This window comes from Cherax quadricarinatus, unplaced genomic scaffold (assembly GCF_038502225.1).
Source record: "Cherax quadricarinatus isolate ZL_2023a unplaced genomic scaffold, ASM3850222v1 Contig4, whole genome shotgun sequence".
Taxonomy (NCBI): Eukaryota; Metazoa; Arthropoda; class Malacostraca; order Decapoda; family Parastacidae; genus Cherax; species Cherax quadricarinatus.
The window spans coordinates 491,323-509,310 of record NW_027195030.1 but is presented as its reverse complement, the minus strand read 5'-3'; the positions used below and the strand labels follow the sequence as shown (position 1 = coordinate 509,310).

The 17,988-nt window shown below is 41.4% G+C and overlaps 1 protein-coding gene across 1 annotated transcript; it reads left to right on the top strand.

The window, feature by feature from the left end:
* The first annotated feature begins 2,533 nt into the window (after nucleotides 1-2,533).
* On the top strand, nucleotides 2,534-16,885 carry LOC128699348 (uncharacterized). Its single transcript, XM_053792002.2, has 3 exons — nucleotides 2,534-2,548; nucleotides 3,984-5,511; nucleotides 13,228-16,885. Exons 1-3 carry the CDS (start codon nucleotides 2,534-2,536, stop codon nucleotides 16,044-16,046), a joined length of 4,362 nt encoding a protein of 1,453 aa, XP_053647977.2. The 3' UTR covers nucleotides 16,047-16,885.
* Nucleotides 16,886-17,988: the final 1,103 nt, after the last annotated feature.

The following is a 17,988-nucleotide window of genomic DNA, read 5'->3' as shown; positions in this document are numbered from 1 at the left end:
AACTGATTAAGGTCCATTCCCAAATGCTTTATGACCCCCTGCTAGTTTCAGTAATAAACATGTAATTACTTTGAACTCCCATAACTGTCCCTGGTTACAGTAATACTCCTAGTGGAAATTCTGGTATGTGTATGTGTTATTCAGCACTCCTTGCATTTATTTACCCACATGGGTTTAGCACTTAACATAATTAGATATGCCCAAAGGGGTATGCTTAAGTGTTTACCCAGTTTTATCAAGGTTTTTGTTTATAGCTAGAGAAAGTCTTGTCTGAATGGCTATAAATGTTCAACCCTAATGTGCTGAAATAAGAAAAAAGTGGAAATTTCCTAGTCAAGGCACAGAGTCAAATGCGAAGGGCACTGAGAAAAAAATAAGAATACTTGACAAAGGGAAAGGTTCCCGCAACTACAGTAGCTTATTAGCATGTGCAGGTGCCCGCTAGTCAATGTCATGTAGACCATTTCCAGATTTGATTTCCTTGTAATAATTCTGAAAGCTTCCTCAGAATGGCTAGACCTTAAAAGTTGATCTTATGGGATACCGGGATGCCTTTCTCAGATCACTGAGGTAACTATCAGGAATGTCAATATGCAAACACCTTGCTTGGATCGCATAATGATGACAACACATCAAATATTAATCTGATGACATCTTTTGATGAGTGCTGAATATTTGTGGTATAAACCATGTTAATACGTACCAGCAAGGTGGTTTATAAAGACACGAGAGCAAACACCAGGACATACTGGAAAACATTTTAGAACCTGACATACATATCTAGGCTGGAAGTAAGATGTGAGAGAGACTATTTTCATGCTATTTTGAAATAGCGTCAGGTAGCCCACGAGCCGACGTGATTCGTGTTTTGAGATAAGTTGGGCTTAGACTGGTTGAGCATCATGCATGCGTGTTTGTGACAGTTTGTAGTTTCCAGTATTTTGTTCCACGGTGCTGGTGATGGCAATTATAGAGGCTTAACCGTAGACACCGACGGCTCCTAGAAGCCTCAATAACTGCCACCACTACACCGTGGAACAAACAATGGCATACATGATACTCAGCCAGGCTAAGCCCAGTCTATCTCAACACAGGAATCACGTGATCTTGTAGGCTACGTATAAGGTATTTTCATTATTTATATATATATAAATATATATATATATATATATATATATATATATATATATATATATATATATATATATATATATATATATATATATATATATATATATATATATGTATGTATGTATGTATGTATGTATACACACACATACATACATACATATGCAATAAGATCACAGTAAACAGGTGATTTCAGAATATGCAAAACAACCACCGTGAAAGAATAGAGAAATTCCAAGCGCTTTCGTGACTACTCACATTATCAACAAACAATCATTGTTCCTTGATAATGTGAGTAGTCACAAAAGCGCTTGGAATTTCTATATTCTTTCACAGTGGTTGTTTTGCATATATACATATATATACACTGTTATTCTCGACCTTTATATATTAGAAAGTAATCAAGGTCCCGGGACTGAAACGTCGTCTAATAAACATGTGCCTCGGTGGTCAAGTAACTGTGACCTGGAGCAATACACAAATATCCTGGACATTGGAGAGAGGAAGCTTACGACGACGTTTCGGTCCGACTTAGACAATTTACAAGTCACACAGTGTGACGTATATGGTCCAAGTCGGACCGAAACGTCATCATAAGCTTCCTCTATGTGCGGGATATTTGTGTACACTTCCCCATAAATGCAATAATAATAATGGGTGGGATTGTTGTAGTTAGGAAGGCCATTGAAGTACGACCTCTTAGGTGAGGTACCTTAATGTCGGTGAGGGGGGAGGGGAACCTGATCGAAGGCACTGTACTTGTCCTTCCTTGGGTCGAACATGATTACTTCTCATTCCCTAGGCGCAGGGTGGCCCCTTTTCGTTGAGCGTTTCCTCTCCCCAGAAAAAAAAAATATTAATTTGAAGAATGACGCCTGTTCTCTTCTGGCATGGCAGTTATTGAATGGGCGATCGGGATAGTAGTAATAGTAGTGGTGGTAGCAGTAGTAATAATAGTGGTAGCGGTAACAGTAGTAGTGGTAGTAGTAATAGTAGTGGTGATAGTAGTAGTAATAGTAGTAGTAAACTTTTACGAGACACTGATCGCTTTGGTGGGAGACGCTGGTATGGTAAAATAAAATAAAAAGTAAGGGAAAGGGGAAGATTGGAGAGTGACTGGAAGCTGTACTCTCCCACAGGAAGAGAGGATGATCCCAGCGCGTATATAACAACCCTCTGGCTGGATCACCATCACACTCACACCGGGTGTACCACAGTGGGTGTACCAGGTGGAGTGTGCTAGGCACATTGGGTATACTTAAACACAGTGGGTGAAGCAGTGTACCAGGCACCATTGGGTGTACCACAGTGGATATACCAGGTATACTAGATGTGCCATGCAGTAGATGTACCACACAAAGTGGGTGTACCCATACCTCAGTGCTAGACGAGTGATACACCAACCATGGTCACACTGAAGGTACGTCTTAACATTTTGCTTTATACTTATTTGAATAACAGCTATCTGTGTTTTTTAATAAAAAACAAGTATAGTCTAATGTGATATTCGTACTTAAGGTTTTTAAAACGCTTAGTAACCTTCGATTGGTAGCTCACCTCACACATTAAGGTCCATGGTTCGATCCCTTGTATGGGTGGAAACATTAGGACGTGTTTCCTTTTAAGATACCTGCTGTCCCTGTTCACCTATCAGTAAAATAGGTACCTGGGTGTTAGTTCACTGGTGTGGGTCGCGGGGACAAAATTGACCTAATTCACTCGAAATGATCTTCATAACAAGGGGTTTTCTATATAGTATGTCACTGATGTCAGCTATGGTCTGTATACTTTGTACGTGTACTTGTAGAAATTAAGATTATTATGAACTGCATAGAGTGGAGGAGGCAGGATCCATATATAGCTTCAAGAGGTATGATAGGGTGTTCTTGACGAGAGGAAAGTAAATCCAGCAGCGGCTAACGAAGAGGCAGAGCCAAGAGCTGAGATTTGACCCTTGCAACTACGTACAGACAGTACTACAACACCGACCTCCATTACTTCCCTCCCTCTCGTACAACCTCTCTCCTTCCTACACCTCCAAACTAACTTTCCTCACCACCACACTGCTGTTGTATTCAATTTTGCTAAGTAAAAAAAAATATATATAAATACCTCCCACATAGATTTCCCTTCCTCCGACAAAACCTAAAAAATATCTTTTGTATCTGCCGTATGAACATTATTATAATCGAGAAGCGCTAAATCCGTTGAGGTTATATAGTAAGTTTTTTTTAGCTACAGGTACACATGAGTACAATTATCATACGTAGTGTAAATTACATAGGATAACCCCCCAAAAAGTCAGAGTGACTTGGAAAAGGGAGATAAGTTTCATTCGAGGAAAGGAAGAGTAGCTATGATTCTTATAATCAAGAGCCCATCACTAGTATCAAGACATCCCTCTCCACCTGAAGTGTTATATGGATAATCATGAATGAAAATTCAACTAACCTACTTCCGAAATGTATTGCATACTCATGTCTTTTTTTTTGTGTGTGTCTAATCGCTGTATAGTCCTTGTGGCTTAGCGCTTCTTTTTGATTATAATAATAATTTTGTGTCTAACAGTATTTTATTACATATAAATTACATTATCCGTATACTGTAGTAAATAAAAGTTTGAATTTGAGTGTTGGAGGGTTATTGTGTGGTGAAGAATGGGGTGGGAGGGAGTGAATGATGGGTAACTTTGATAACCTCATCTTTTAGTAAATATTTCATTATCGGCTTCATAATATTATGCACTCATAAAAATAAAATGTAGATCATACATAAAAAACTCTAAAATTTAATAAACGAATGTTTATGTTGTGGTTTATACACACGATAACTGCATTAGCACTTTCCCCCCGCAGGTGTTCACAGCTACTGTCTTTACGGTTCAGCTGCTGAGAGTAGAAGCTACAAGGTATGTCTGGGAGCACACTAGACGTCTCTCTTCTGAGCTTCCTCCACACAGGGATCGGCGAGACGGGTCATCGATGATAACAGGTGTCTTGAACCCCCATGCGAGAACCCATGGTCTCCCTCCAAGAAATTATACCGGTTTCGACGGCTCATGGGGCTTGTCGAAGTCGAGCGGTCGTCGAAGTACTGCAAGTCGCCAAGCACGTTCTAAGAATGTAAGTCGAATGCAACCCAGCACTAGGGCAGACGAAGAAGGAAGAAAAAGAAAGCACTTATTCTCACCCTACCAGAAGGAAAGACAATCTGTCTCTGTTCCAGGAACAAGCAGGTTAGAGTTGCCTCTTGTGCGGCGCAGAAACAAGACTTTCAGGAGTGATGCAAGGGCAGATTCCTCGATTGATTCTCAAAAGTCAGATGCACAACATAGCCACTCTTCCGAGAGAGACTATTCACGGATAAATTCCCCGGAAAACTCTCATCTGATGAAGATTAGGGACATTTTGAAGATCGAAAAGGAACACTTAATGGATGAACCAGAACAAAATGAAGAGAAAGTTCATATTTACAACAGGGATGGAAAAGACGGAACAAATTTTCCAGCCGATGACGATAATTTAAGGCAAGGAAGCGTTTCTTGGGAGGGAAGAAGCCTTGGAGGGTGGGGAGGCAGAGTTGAGAATCACTGGATTACAGACAGTCACCAAGCCAACACCCAGAGTACCGCTCCGAGTAGGACCCAACAGGCCCAACACACCCCCGCTGATTCTGCCTTGCAGTTCCGCCCTAGAAAACGGAATAAAAATATTCACAATTGCACTAGTCACCTGGATCAACCAGAGAGCAGTAGCGGATCTGGACAAATAAACGCCCAGACAGACAGTGCTAGCAGTGCTCAACCCTCCATTTTGACAAGCACGCAAGAGAGCGTGTTTGTGTCAGCTATGTCAAAAGAAAATAGAGTTACCACAACAGATTCGACAAGGAAGAAAGTTGAGAAAGGAAGCTCGGATGCTATAGTGATCCCGGCTCCAGCCAAGCGAGACTCAGGTGGTGTGCAGGTAATAAATTCGAGCATGGCAATCATCAGCACTGAAGGGAAGTGGAACGAAACCATGATGGAACCATTATCATCACATAGTGCTAAAAACTGGTCTGTTATCACGAAGAGTAGCGTAGATAATATAGGCCCTAATTTCTATAAGACTTTCTCCTCCACACCAAATAGTGAAAGTTCAGTGAAAATTATTAATCAAGCCATCGATTTTACTGAACAAAAACAACGCAATACAGAAAATAGGTACAAACAGCCTATAAAAGAAGTGAATAACGTCACTACTCCATGGGTGACTAGCGGACATGAACACCAGCCTCGTCATGACTTCAGTTTTTTTAAATTTAATGTAACTGATCATGAAAATTCCTCAAGATCTGACCAAGATGAAATACAAACGTTTCCACTGAAGGAAATTCAAACAGGTCAGTAAAACTAAAACATTTGTAATTTTTATAGTCAGAAAGAAGCACTTAACAGGCAGGGGTATAACACAGGTAGTGGAGGAGGTATAACACAGGTAGTGGAGGAAGTATAACACAGGTAGTGGAGGAGGTATAACACAGGTAGTGGAGGAGGTATAACACAGGTAGTGGAGGAAGTATAACACAGGTAGTGGAGGAGGTATAACACAGGTAGTGGAGGAAGTATAACACAGGTAGTGGAGGAGGTATAACACAGGTAGTGGAGGAGGTATAACACAGGTAGTGGAGGAGGTATAACACAGGTAGTGGAGGAGGTATAACACAGGTAGTGGAGGAGGTATAACACAGGTAGTGGAGGAAGTATAACACAGGTAGTGGAGGAGGTATAACACAGGTAGTGGAGGAGGTATAACACAGGTAGTGGAGGAGGTATAACACAGGTAGTGGAGGAGGTATAACATAGGTAGTGGAGGAAGTATAACACAGGTAGTAGGAGGTATAACACAGGTAGTGGAGGAAGTATAACACAGGTAGTGGAGGAGGTATAACATAGGTAGTGGAGGAGGTATAACATAGGTAGTGGAGGAGGTATAACACAGGTAGTGGAGGAGGTATAACACAGGTAGTGGAGGAGGTATAACACAGGTAGTGGAGGAGGTATAACACAGGTAGTGGAGGAGGTATAACACAGGTAGTGGAGGAGGTATAACACAGGTAGTGGAGGAGGTATAACACAGGTAGTGGAGGAGGGTAGTGGAGGAGGTATAACACAGGTAGTGGAGGAAGTATAACACAGGTAGTGGAGGAGGTATAACACAGGTAGTGGAGGATGTATAACACAGGTAGTGGAGGAGGTATAACACAGGTAGTGGAGGAGGTATAACACAGGTAGTGGAGGAGGTATAACACAGGTAGTGGAGGAAGTATAACACAGGTAGTGGAGGAGGTATAACACAGGTAGTGGAGGAGGTATAACACAGGTAGTGGAGGAGGTATAACACAGGTAGTGGAGGAAGTATAACACAGGTAGTGGAGGAGGTATAACACAGGTAGTGGAGGAGGTATAACACAGGTAGTGGAGGAGGTATAACACAGGTAGTGGAGGAAGTATAACACAGGTAGTGGAGGAGGTATAACACAGGTAGTGGAGGAGGTATAACACAGGTAGTGGAGGAGGTATAACACAGGTAGTGGAGGAGGTATAACACAGGTAGTGGAGGAAGTATAACACAGGTAGTGGAGGAGGTATAACACAGGTAGTGGAGGAGGTATAACACAGGTAGTGGAGGAGGTATAACACAGGTAGTGGAGGAGGTATAACACAGGTAGTGGAGGAGGTATAACACAGGTAGTGGAGGAGGTATAACACAGGTAGTGGAGGAGGTATAACACAGGTAGTGGAGGAGGTATAACACAGGTAGTGGAGGAGGTATAACACAGGTAGTGGAGGAGGTATAACACAGGTAGTGGAGGAAGTATAACACAGGTAGTGGAGGAAGTATAACACAGGTAGTGGAGGAGGTATAACACAGGTAGTGGAGGAGGTATAACACAGGTAGTGGAGGAGGTATAACACAGGTAGTGGAGGAGGTATAACACAGGTAGTGGAGGAGGTATAACACAGGTAGTGGAGGAGGTATAACACAGGTAGTGGAGGAGGTATAACACAGGTAGTGGAGGAGGTATAACACAGGTAGTGGAGGAGGTATAACACAGGTAGTGGAGGAGGTATAACACAGGTAGTGGAGGAGGTATAACACAGGTAGTGGAGGAGGTATAACACAGGTAGTGGAGGAAGTATAACACAGGTAGTGGAGGAAGTATAACACAGGTAGTGGAGGAGGTATAACACAGGTAGTGGAGGAGGTATAACACAGGTAGTGGAGGAGGTATAACACAGGTAGTGGAGGAGGTATAACACAGGTAGTGGAGGAGGTATAACACAGGTAGTGGAGGAGGTATAACACAGGTAGTGGAGGAGGTATAACACAGGTAGTGGAGGAGGTATAACACAGGTAGTGGAGGAGGTATAACACAGGTAGTGGAGGAGGTATAACACAGGTAGTGGAGGAGGTATAACACAGGTAGTGGAGGAAGTATAACACAGGTAGTGGAGGAGGTATAACACAGGTAGTGGAGGAGGTATAACACAGGTAGTGGAGGAGGTATAACACAGGTAGTGGAGGAGGTATAACACAGGTAGTGGAGGAGGTATAACACAGGTAGTGGAGGAGGTATAACACAGGTAGTGGAGGAGGTATAACACAGGTAGTGGAGGAGGTATAACACAGGTAGTGGAGGAGGTATAACACAGGTAGTGGAGGAGGTATAACACAGGTAGTGGAGGAGGTATAACACAGGTAGTGGAGGAGGTATAACACAGGTAGTGGAGGAAGTATAACACAGGTAGTGGAGGAGGTATAACACAGGTAGTGGAGGAGGTATAACACAGGTAGTGGAGGAGGTATAACACAGGTAGTGGAGGAGGTATAACACAGGTAGTGGAGGAGGTATAACACAGGTAGTGGAGGAGGTATAACACAGGTAGTGGAGGAGGTATAACACAGGTAGTGGAGGAGGTATAACACAGTATAACACAGGTAGTGGAGGAGGTATAACACAGGTAGTGGAGGAGGTATAACACAGGTAGTGGAGGAGGTATAACACAGGTAGTGGAGGACGTATAACACAGGTAGTGGAGGACGTATAACACAGGTAGTGGAGGAGGTATAACACAGGTAGTGGAGGAGGTATAACACAGGTAGTGGAGGAGGTATAACACAGGTAGTGGAGGAGGTATAACACAGGTAGTGGAGGAGGTATAACACAGGTAGTGGAGGAGGTATAACACAGGTAGTGGAGGAAGTATAACACAGGTAGTGGAGGAGGTATAACACAGGTAGTGGAGGAGGTATAACACAGGTAGTGGAGGAGGTATAACACAGGTAGTGGAGGAGGTATAACACAGGTAGTGGAGGAGGTATAACACAGGTAGTGGAGGAAGTATAACACAGGTAGTGGAGGAGGTATAACACAGGTAGTGGAGGAAGTATAACACAGGTAGTGGAGGAGGTATAACACAGGTAGTGGAGGAGGTATAACACAGGTAGTGGAGGAAGTATAACACAGGTAGTGGAGGAAGTATAACACAGGTATAACACAGCTAGAGGAGGATGTATAACACAGGTAGTGGAGGAGGTATAACACAGGTAGTGGAGGAGGTATAACACAGGTAGTGGAGGAAGTATAACACAGGTATGGAGGAGGTATAACACAGGTAGTGGAGGAGGTATAACACAGGTAGTGGAGGAGGTATAACACAGGTAGTGGAGGAGGTATAACACAGGTAGTGGAGGAGGTATAACACAGGTAGTGGAGGAGGTATAACACAGGTAGTGGAGGAGGTATAACACAGGTAGTGGAGGAGGTATAACACAGGTAGTGGAGGAGGTATAACAGGTAGTGGAGGAGGTATAACAGGTAGTGGAGGAGGTATAACACAGGTAGTGGAGGAGGTATAACACAGGTAGTGGAGGAGGTATAACACAGGTAGTGGAGGAGGTATAACACAGGTAGTGGAGGAAGTATAACACAGGTAGTGGAGGAGGTATAACACAGGTAGTGGAGGAGGTATAACACAGGTAGTGGAGGAGGTATAACACAGGTAGTGGAGGAAGTATAACACAGGTAGTGGAGGAGGTATAACAGGTAGTGGAGGAGGTATAACACAGGTAGTGGAGGAGGTATAACACAGGTAGTGGAGGAAGTATAACACAGGTAGTGGAGGAGGTATAACAGGTAGTGGAGGAGGTATAACACAGGTAGTGGAGGAGGTATAACACAGGTAGTGGAGGAGGTATAATACAGGTAGTGGAGGAGGTATAACAGGTAGTGGAGGAGGTATAACACAGGTAGTGGAGGAGGTATAACACAGGTAGTGGAGGAGGTATAACACAGGTAGTGGAAAAGGTATAACACAGGTAGTGGAGGAGGTATAACACAGGTACTGGAGGAGGTATAACATAGGTAGTGGAGGAGGTATAACACAGGTAGTGGAGGAGGTATAACAGGTAGTGGAGGAGTTATAACACAGGTAGTGGAGGAGGTATAACAGGTGATGGAGAAGGTATAACACAGGTGGTGGAGGAGGTATAACACAGGTGGTGGAGGAGGTATAACACAGGTAGTGGAGGAGGTATAACACAGGTAGTGGAAGAGGTATAACACAGGTAGTGGAGGAGGTATAACACAGGTAGTGGAGGATGTATAACATAGGTAGTGGAGGAGGTTTAACACAGGTAGTGGAGGAGGTATAACAGGTAGTGGAGGAGGTATAACACAGGTAGTGGAGGAGGTATAACAGGTGATGGAGAAGGTATAACACAGGTGGTGGAGGAGGTATAACACAGGTAGTGGAGGAGGTATAACACAGGTGAAGGAGGTATAACAGGTAGTGGGGGAGTTATAACACAAGTAGTAGAGAAGGTATAACATTTATAATTGTCTGATGACATCTGATTTACAAAACACAGGAACAGTTTAGTTACTCAGCGCTTCCAAAATATAACATTTCTAACATCATCATTTTTACACCGTCATCAACACCTTGCTACTTTCGTGACTAGTTCCCAAGTATTGCATAAATCACAATCACAAAGCAGTGAAATCTAGGTTACGAATACAGCATAAATTAGTCACAAAACAGGGATGGGAGTAGGTGCTATGGGAGAGTGCAGGATGAGTGTCGTAGTACTCTGGGACAGTAAGTGATAGTATTGGATGTACTCTGGGAGAGTACAGTAAGGGTGTTGGAGTACTCTGGGAGAGTATAGTACAATAACAAAACAGTGAAAACTAAATTCTGTCCGTATTGAACCCCGCGTCGTCGACCACGACAGCAAATTTAGATTAAGCGGAAATTATTCCCACCATTTACAGTGAAAGAGATGCCGGGTTTTTGGTGAAGCCAGTGGGAAGACTGGCACCCAGTGGGGAGAAGAGGCCCCTACCCCTAGGAACAAGCCACTCAAATAACCCACACATATGAATGAGATTATGACGACGCTCTGGTCCGACTTGGACCATTTACAAGTCACACTAACACAAATAATGTTTGTCAGGAAACAGGACAAGTATTTCCTGACGTGGATCTTAGTCATATGATGACCCACAGCTGGAACTTTTGGTCATCTGACCGAGGACTTCCGCTGGCTTACCCCTCCACTCCTTTAAAAATCATGGCTATAATCATAACCATTGACCATTATAAGTTATAATACACAAAGGTGAGGGAGCCATTATATAAGTTATCACAAAAACTCCAGTGGAAATAAGTCAGTCTGACTTTCTTGGGTTATTCTGGGTAATATACACATATAATAATTTATGTAACTGTATTTATATGTACCTGTACCTGAAAAAAACTTACTTAGGAAGGACAGAGACGGGACAACGAGAGGAAGAAAGAAGTGACTCAATGTCATCCAACACGACTGACATGCATAACTGCATTTCAGACATGACTGCCAGTCAAGGCTTTACGCTAACGACAACTCAAAGTTTATGTTATCCGCAATCCACATGTACGCTAACAATGAAGAATACGTACTTGAATTTCCCCTCCCTCCCCTCCCCCCACAAAGAGGAAATAAAAATAAGTGGCGCAAGAACAAAGCCTTTATGATTATACACATCACAGGTGGATCATAAATTTAACTTCGGCGAATATAATTGACAAGCGAGGTTAATAAAGCTATTATTAATTTATATTCATAATTTATTTTAATCAGGGAAAGAACTATGCCCATAATGCTCACACAATAATATATATATATATATATATATATATATATATATATATATATATATATATATATATATATATATATATATATATATATATATAATATATTATTATTATTACTGCCAATAGCCTATCCAATTTTCCTCCTAAAATTTCCCTTATTGTAAAGGTTATCATTTGTGCCAGTTAGATCTGAAATTTAGAAAAATTAAACGCACTGGTGAATCTTGTGAAAAGAGTTGTTATTAGTACAGAGGAGGGGAGAAAGTGTCTCGCGGCTCGGCTGGCAACGCACTTACCTCCATGGTTCGATCCCCGGCACGGGTGGAAACGTTGGGTGTGTTTCCTTATACATCTGCCCCCCTGTTCACATTAGCAGTAAATAGATACTCAGGTGTTAGGGGACCGTCGTGGGTAGCATCCTGGGGGATGGGGTAGTATACCATAGGTAGTGTTGGGCTTTGAAATGAGCTGGGGTAGGACTGTTACCATTGTAATAACATTTATAGTCAGGTTCCCTGGCCATGCTGACGTCAGCATGGTCAGGGAACCTGACTATAAATGTTATTAAACTGGTAATCGGATGACAGCTGTAAGCCTGTAAAATTGAGGTGTATAATAAAATAAGTTACATTTATGTGAGAGCCTACTGATGGTTTATCGCAGGGGTGGGGAGTCATACATCACATGATGAATAAGGGGGGGAGGGTATAAACAGGTTTGATCTAAGGGGATTGTAGCTTCCATTCCTTGGATCAAGAGTCATCAACATCAAGGCACCTCCCCCCCCTCTCCCCACTTCTGAAGACAAGAGCCGTAAGAATATAAGAATGGAGGAACACTGCAGCAGACCCACTTGCCCATACATGGTCCTTATCAAAACAACCAATACATTTGTCCAACCTTTTCTCAAAGTTACCCAAGGATTTGCTTCAATACCTCAGGTACATCGACTCCAGGCTGAGGGACTGATTACCTCAAACCCCTCATCTCCTTACCCATTTCTACTTTGTATTGGACTGATGAAGCCACTGCGTGGCGAAACGTTTCCTTAATAAAGATTCACATATGTTACATGTCTCAATCTTCAACTTGTCGGTTTTCAAAACCATTCATCACAATTCAGGTACTGATCAAACCCAGCTTTTAACTCATATATTTGACCCTACTGGGTCAATTACCTATGTACTTACCTATGTCCTTTCTAAATCTAAATTTATCTACCTTGAATCCATATCTTCATATGGAAGATTCCTTATAAAATGAATCAATTTTGCTATCCTAACTCATGCCGGAACATTTTCAAGAAAAGGAAAAATCTCCCGACTTTTTAGGCAAAAATTTTTTTCTAGACTGTGTCAACAACTTATGCTCATTTTACTATATTATTTTTTAACGAGGTTTCTAACGTCCTTTACGTAACGCTTCCTGTAAAGTTACAAATATTATATTTTCTTTGGGGAAGTGAGAGGAATCCAGGTTGGATCCAAGGAAGGGGAGGATAAATCCGGTTGTTTGCATCAAGACTCCCTCACCGGCTTCAAGGCAGCGTCCACACACGAATACACACACACACACACACACAGTAGCGATCAGTGAAGAGGCGGGGCCAGGAGCTGAGTCTCGACCCCTGCAACCACAATTAGGTGAGTACACACTCCTAACTGCACGAGGCAAACGAGGGACACCTGTACAAGGGAGACGGTGCGGGACACGTGTACTGTCCTATTTATTATTATTATTATTATTATTATTATTATTATTATTATTATTATATTATTATTATTATTATTATTATTATTATTATTATTATTATTATTATTATTATTATTATTTGGTGGATAGTTCACGAACGTCTTAATACAAACACCAAAATGTCAGCAAAAATTTTAACAAATCTATCCTATTTACAGGTAGACAGTCTCCCACCCGTCAGTACCTCACTGCTGATCCATCCCCCGAGTCCCACTTACCTGAGAAACCTTGGGGCTCTGACGAAGAACACATGAAGAGCAATATCTTCGAGACTTCAGAGCAGGAGGACAGAGTCTTGGTGAAGAAGGAAGACAACCAGAATGGCGAACACTATTTAAAGGGACAAATTACTGACTTGAATGTTGGTACTGAAAAGACGAGGAATCTTGGGAATGGTGCAGTGCAAAGAGAGAATGTGGAAGGGTTTGTGTGGCCGGGTGTCGAACCTGCGGGGAAGAACGATCGTGAGGGGCGACATTTCCCAAGCCATGATGAGGATTCATTCTTTGCGTCTTTCGAACGATTCTTTGCGGAACAGTTCAAGGCTAAGACCTCCTCTGAGTCAGAATCCGAACGGATTCGTTCCAATGGCTCGCTTAGCGGAGGCTTCGAAGACGAGAACAATGAGCAGACTGACGAAGATCAGAGCTGGAATGGAGATTTCCAGAAACAAGATGTTTCCTATGTAGACAATAAATTTACCTCTCATCAGAATTACAGAAGGCCACAAACTAATGCTAACCATAAGCAGCATACTGTACCACAATATGAAGCACCACTGCAATCTTTTTCGTCATCGCCCTCATTAATCTTTGGATTTAAAATATCTCCTAAATATTCTAATTCTTTTCTTAATCAGTCCACTCCTCAGTCTCTGCTTGCTACCTCCCGAGAATCCTCTCTAGATCAAGCACCTCGGGATGTGCAGTTGTCGGCGGCATCGATCCCGGCATCAGTTATTACACCTACGCCATTTCCCTTTTATCAATCAAAGAAATTTCCATCTTCGTCAGTTACTCCAACTCTAGTTCTTCCTTCAACGCCTCCTTCCAAGGTGATTCCTACACACCCAACTCCTTATTTACTGCCACTGCACTTAGATGATGCACCGTATAACCCAATAAATAAAGAAAAATCTCCTGTAAGCAACATATCTGAGCCTCCGGAGACACTTGCCTCCTGTTTCAAGGATATACTGAGTCACAAGGAGCAGCCTTCGATAGATTTTTATCATTTCGATTTTCAGAAAACATCTAAAGCTCATTTGTCAAAAGGTGAAGTGGCATTCAATGCATTTCTTGATAAAGGAGACGCCGACACTGAAGCTTCAGTATCCTACGTACAAGAAACTGCTTCACCAACACCAATCAGTAATCAGGCATCTCTTCCGAAACCTTTGCTGCATTTGACGCCCCAAACAACACAGCCGATTGTATTGACCTCTCCCGACGCTTCAGCCTCATATCCTCTACCTGCGCTTCTTTTTCCTCCTCCTCTCCCGCCTCCTTTCCATCCCTTTCGTCCTCTTAATCCTCCTACCCACCTACTTCCAACTCATCCTCATTACAACCTTTTTAACAGAGGCAAAATCAAAGATTCTCAGTCTAAAAATTCTGTCAGTCTTTTAAGAGTAAAGGAAAGACCTGCTCAGCCTCTCCACGAGTCAGTCAAAGAAGACACTGGACATTATTATTACAATCAAAAAGAAGACACTGGACAATCTCTGGGGTATGTTGACACACCTACTACTAAAAGACCATCACACACAAGTAAAACTTATCTACAAAATTCTGACAACAAAAGCACAAATGCTGTTGCTACTTTAGTTAATGGTAGGCACTCTGTTCACCATGTTCAACATCTTCCTTTTGTCCAAGATAACATGGCAGTTCGCGCTAATGTTGAGAGCAGAAGGCCTCAAGGCAACCACAAGAGCAGGATTCCCATTTTGTATCAAGTAATCAAGAGACCCTTGAAAGGTGAAGGAAACAGAGGACCTCATTCTAGATTCCGAAATGGAAAACGACTCTCGAGACCCCAAGACTATCACGATAATCGCAGGCTGGTAAACACTCTCGCAAGCTCGAGTTTTGGCAATACTCGGGGAAGCATTTATGGTCTGGATTCAGAAGCTGATACGAGAAAAATCTCTCAACTAAGTGGGCCTCATCAGTTACCCATGAGACCTCCAGAGTATCACCTTAAACCTCCACCTGCTAATTTCGACAACGACAGAAATAAAGAAAATATGGAAATTCAAGTACATAAACATGATGGAAATAAAAAGTCACTTCAAGAAAGCCTCTTATGCAATGAAACAAAAGAAAATGAAAAGTGTTTCCAGTCATCTCCGAGTGGTGGAGGTCTTGTGGGTAGTCAGACAACTGAACCATCGCAAAGTTTCCAGTATTTGAAATTATCAACTATACATCCTCATCAGTCTAGACCAACAGGTCATGTCACAGGACCTCCTTCTCCACCGTCTTTCCCTTCCGTTGAGCAGTATACCACACCTCCACGCTATAATTCTTTTGGTCTTTTATCTTACCGACCGCCACCTCGCCGGCCAAAACACCATGAGACAAGGAAGTCCCTCTCGCCTCCATTACCATCCCCAGCATCCAATAATAAGCCTTCGACTTACTCCAGTCAAACCAGAAACCCAAGAGCTCATCTTCCTCATCCAGATAGAGTAGTTGTCAACCTCACATCTCCAACAGGAAGTAGAACTCACTTTAGGAACTTTCTTCCTCAGAGCAAATCCACTTCTCTCGGGTCTTCGGAAGGAGATAATCCACGTTTTCGACCGGGCAAAGAATCAGAAAGTGATTTCAAGCCCATGTACGAAGTCTCGCAGCCAATTCCAAAGGTTCCAAACCCTAGCGGATCTCGAATGTCAGAGAGTCATGCAGAGATGATGAAGAACATGCAATACGGCGTCAATGGAGTACCTCTTGATATTTGGATTCCCATATAGATTATTAATCGTTTATAAAATACTGAATTAAAAAATGCCAACTTCCTTACCTGTAAAACATCACTGAGAATTCTATATTTTTATATTTTTTTTCTACTACGACTGTGACTTATCATCAGTTTCTAGCTGTTGTGATGCCAGTATCTCCTAACATTTATTTCTCCTACTGTCAAATTCGAATACGGATTTTTACTTATCTTATCCTTCGTTATATTCCTCAAAGTTTACCTGCTTCTGCAACAAACCATTTACAGTCATATAACAACGAAGGGTTAATCACTGAAAAAATATTCGTCACAAAAATTACGCAGTATCACAACAACGATGATCACCACGACCACGGAAACGACGACCATGCAGAACATTGCAAACAACGATCCCGACTCCTCGGTACAAAGATACACCTCTAGCCTGCCCTTCCTCACACATACGTTAAGAAATACTCTTCCATAAAAAAAAGAATACAGAGATCACTGGGGGTGATTATGAAGCGGTGAGCGCTGCAAGCTCAATGAGAACAAAGGAAGAAGGATAACGAAGAACCATCGAGTGTATAACACCTGCAGCATAGGAAAACTGTTTATTAAACGGCCTTTCGACCTGAACTAATGTGACTACTAGAGCACTACTGAGGGCGAAATGTGTATTACAAACAGTCGCCCTTCTACGAGAGCTTTACACTCTGAGTAGAAAAATAAATCTTGTCCAACAGAGAAATATGACTGATGTTGTGGATTAAATGGCATTGTAAAGAGGAAATGATTGATTGTTTGACAGAACAGATTGTAAACAATCTCAATATGTATATTGGATGAAAAAACATCTGTAGTCGAATAAAATGGTACTAAAGATATTTGTTTAATTAATTCCCATATATATAATAAAACTCAATAATAGATTCAGAAAAGTTATTTAAAATATTTATATAAAGTAAAAGTTAAATACATGAGGGAATAAGCACGCTTTTCCAGGCAAGTAGATGAACAATAACAATAATAATAATAATAATAATTATAATTAATAATAACAATAATAATAATAATAATAATAATAACTAATGATAATTAATAATAACAATAATAATAATAATAATAACTAATGATAATAATAATAATAATAATAATAATTAATATTAATAATAATAATAATAATAATAATAATAATAATAATAATAATAATAATAATAATAATAATAATAATAATAATAATAATAATAATAATAATAACTAATGATAATAATAATAATAATAATAATAATAATTAATAATAATATTAATAATAATAATAATAATAATAATAATAATATTAATAATAATAATAATTAATAATAATAATAATAATAATATATCCGCTTACCTGATGAGCACAAGTGATCTACAAGACTTCAACATCATGAAAAAACATCAAGAGTGCGGGCGAAACGTTTCGCCCGCTCACCAAGTGTCTTACTCTTGATGTTTCGCCCGCTCACCAAGCTCTAAGTCGAAGATAACGCTGGAGATTAGAAGTAGTTTTGATGTAGCCAGCCTGTCAGTCGTGAGAGCAGGTGGTCAGTTACCCAAGACTTGTTGAGGTCTTGATGTGTATTGCGTGGACTTATTACCCTAGTAACCAGCACCGAAGGTACCTCTGAATCCTATGTTGGCCTTCTGGAGAGGGATAACTGTAATCTCCCATATGCTGTTCCTTTGTAGAGGGATAACTATAATCTCCCATTAATGTTGTTCCTTTGTAGAGGGATAACTATCATCTCCCATTAATGTTCCTCTCTAGAGGGATAACTGTAATCTCTTATTACTGTTGTCTCTCTGTAGAGGAATGACTGTAATCCCCTGTCAGTGTTGTTCCTCTGTAGAGGGATACCTGTAAACTCCTGTCAATGCTGTACGTCCATAGAGGAGGAGCTGTAATCTCCCACTCACGCTACATACAGTACATTTCT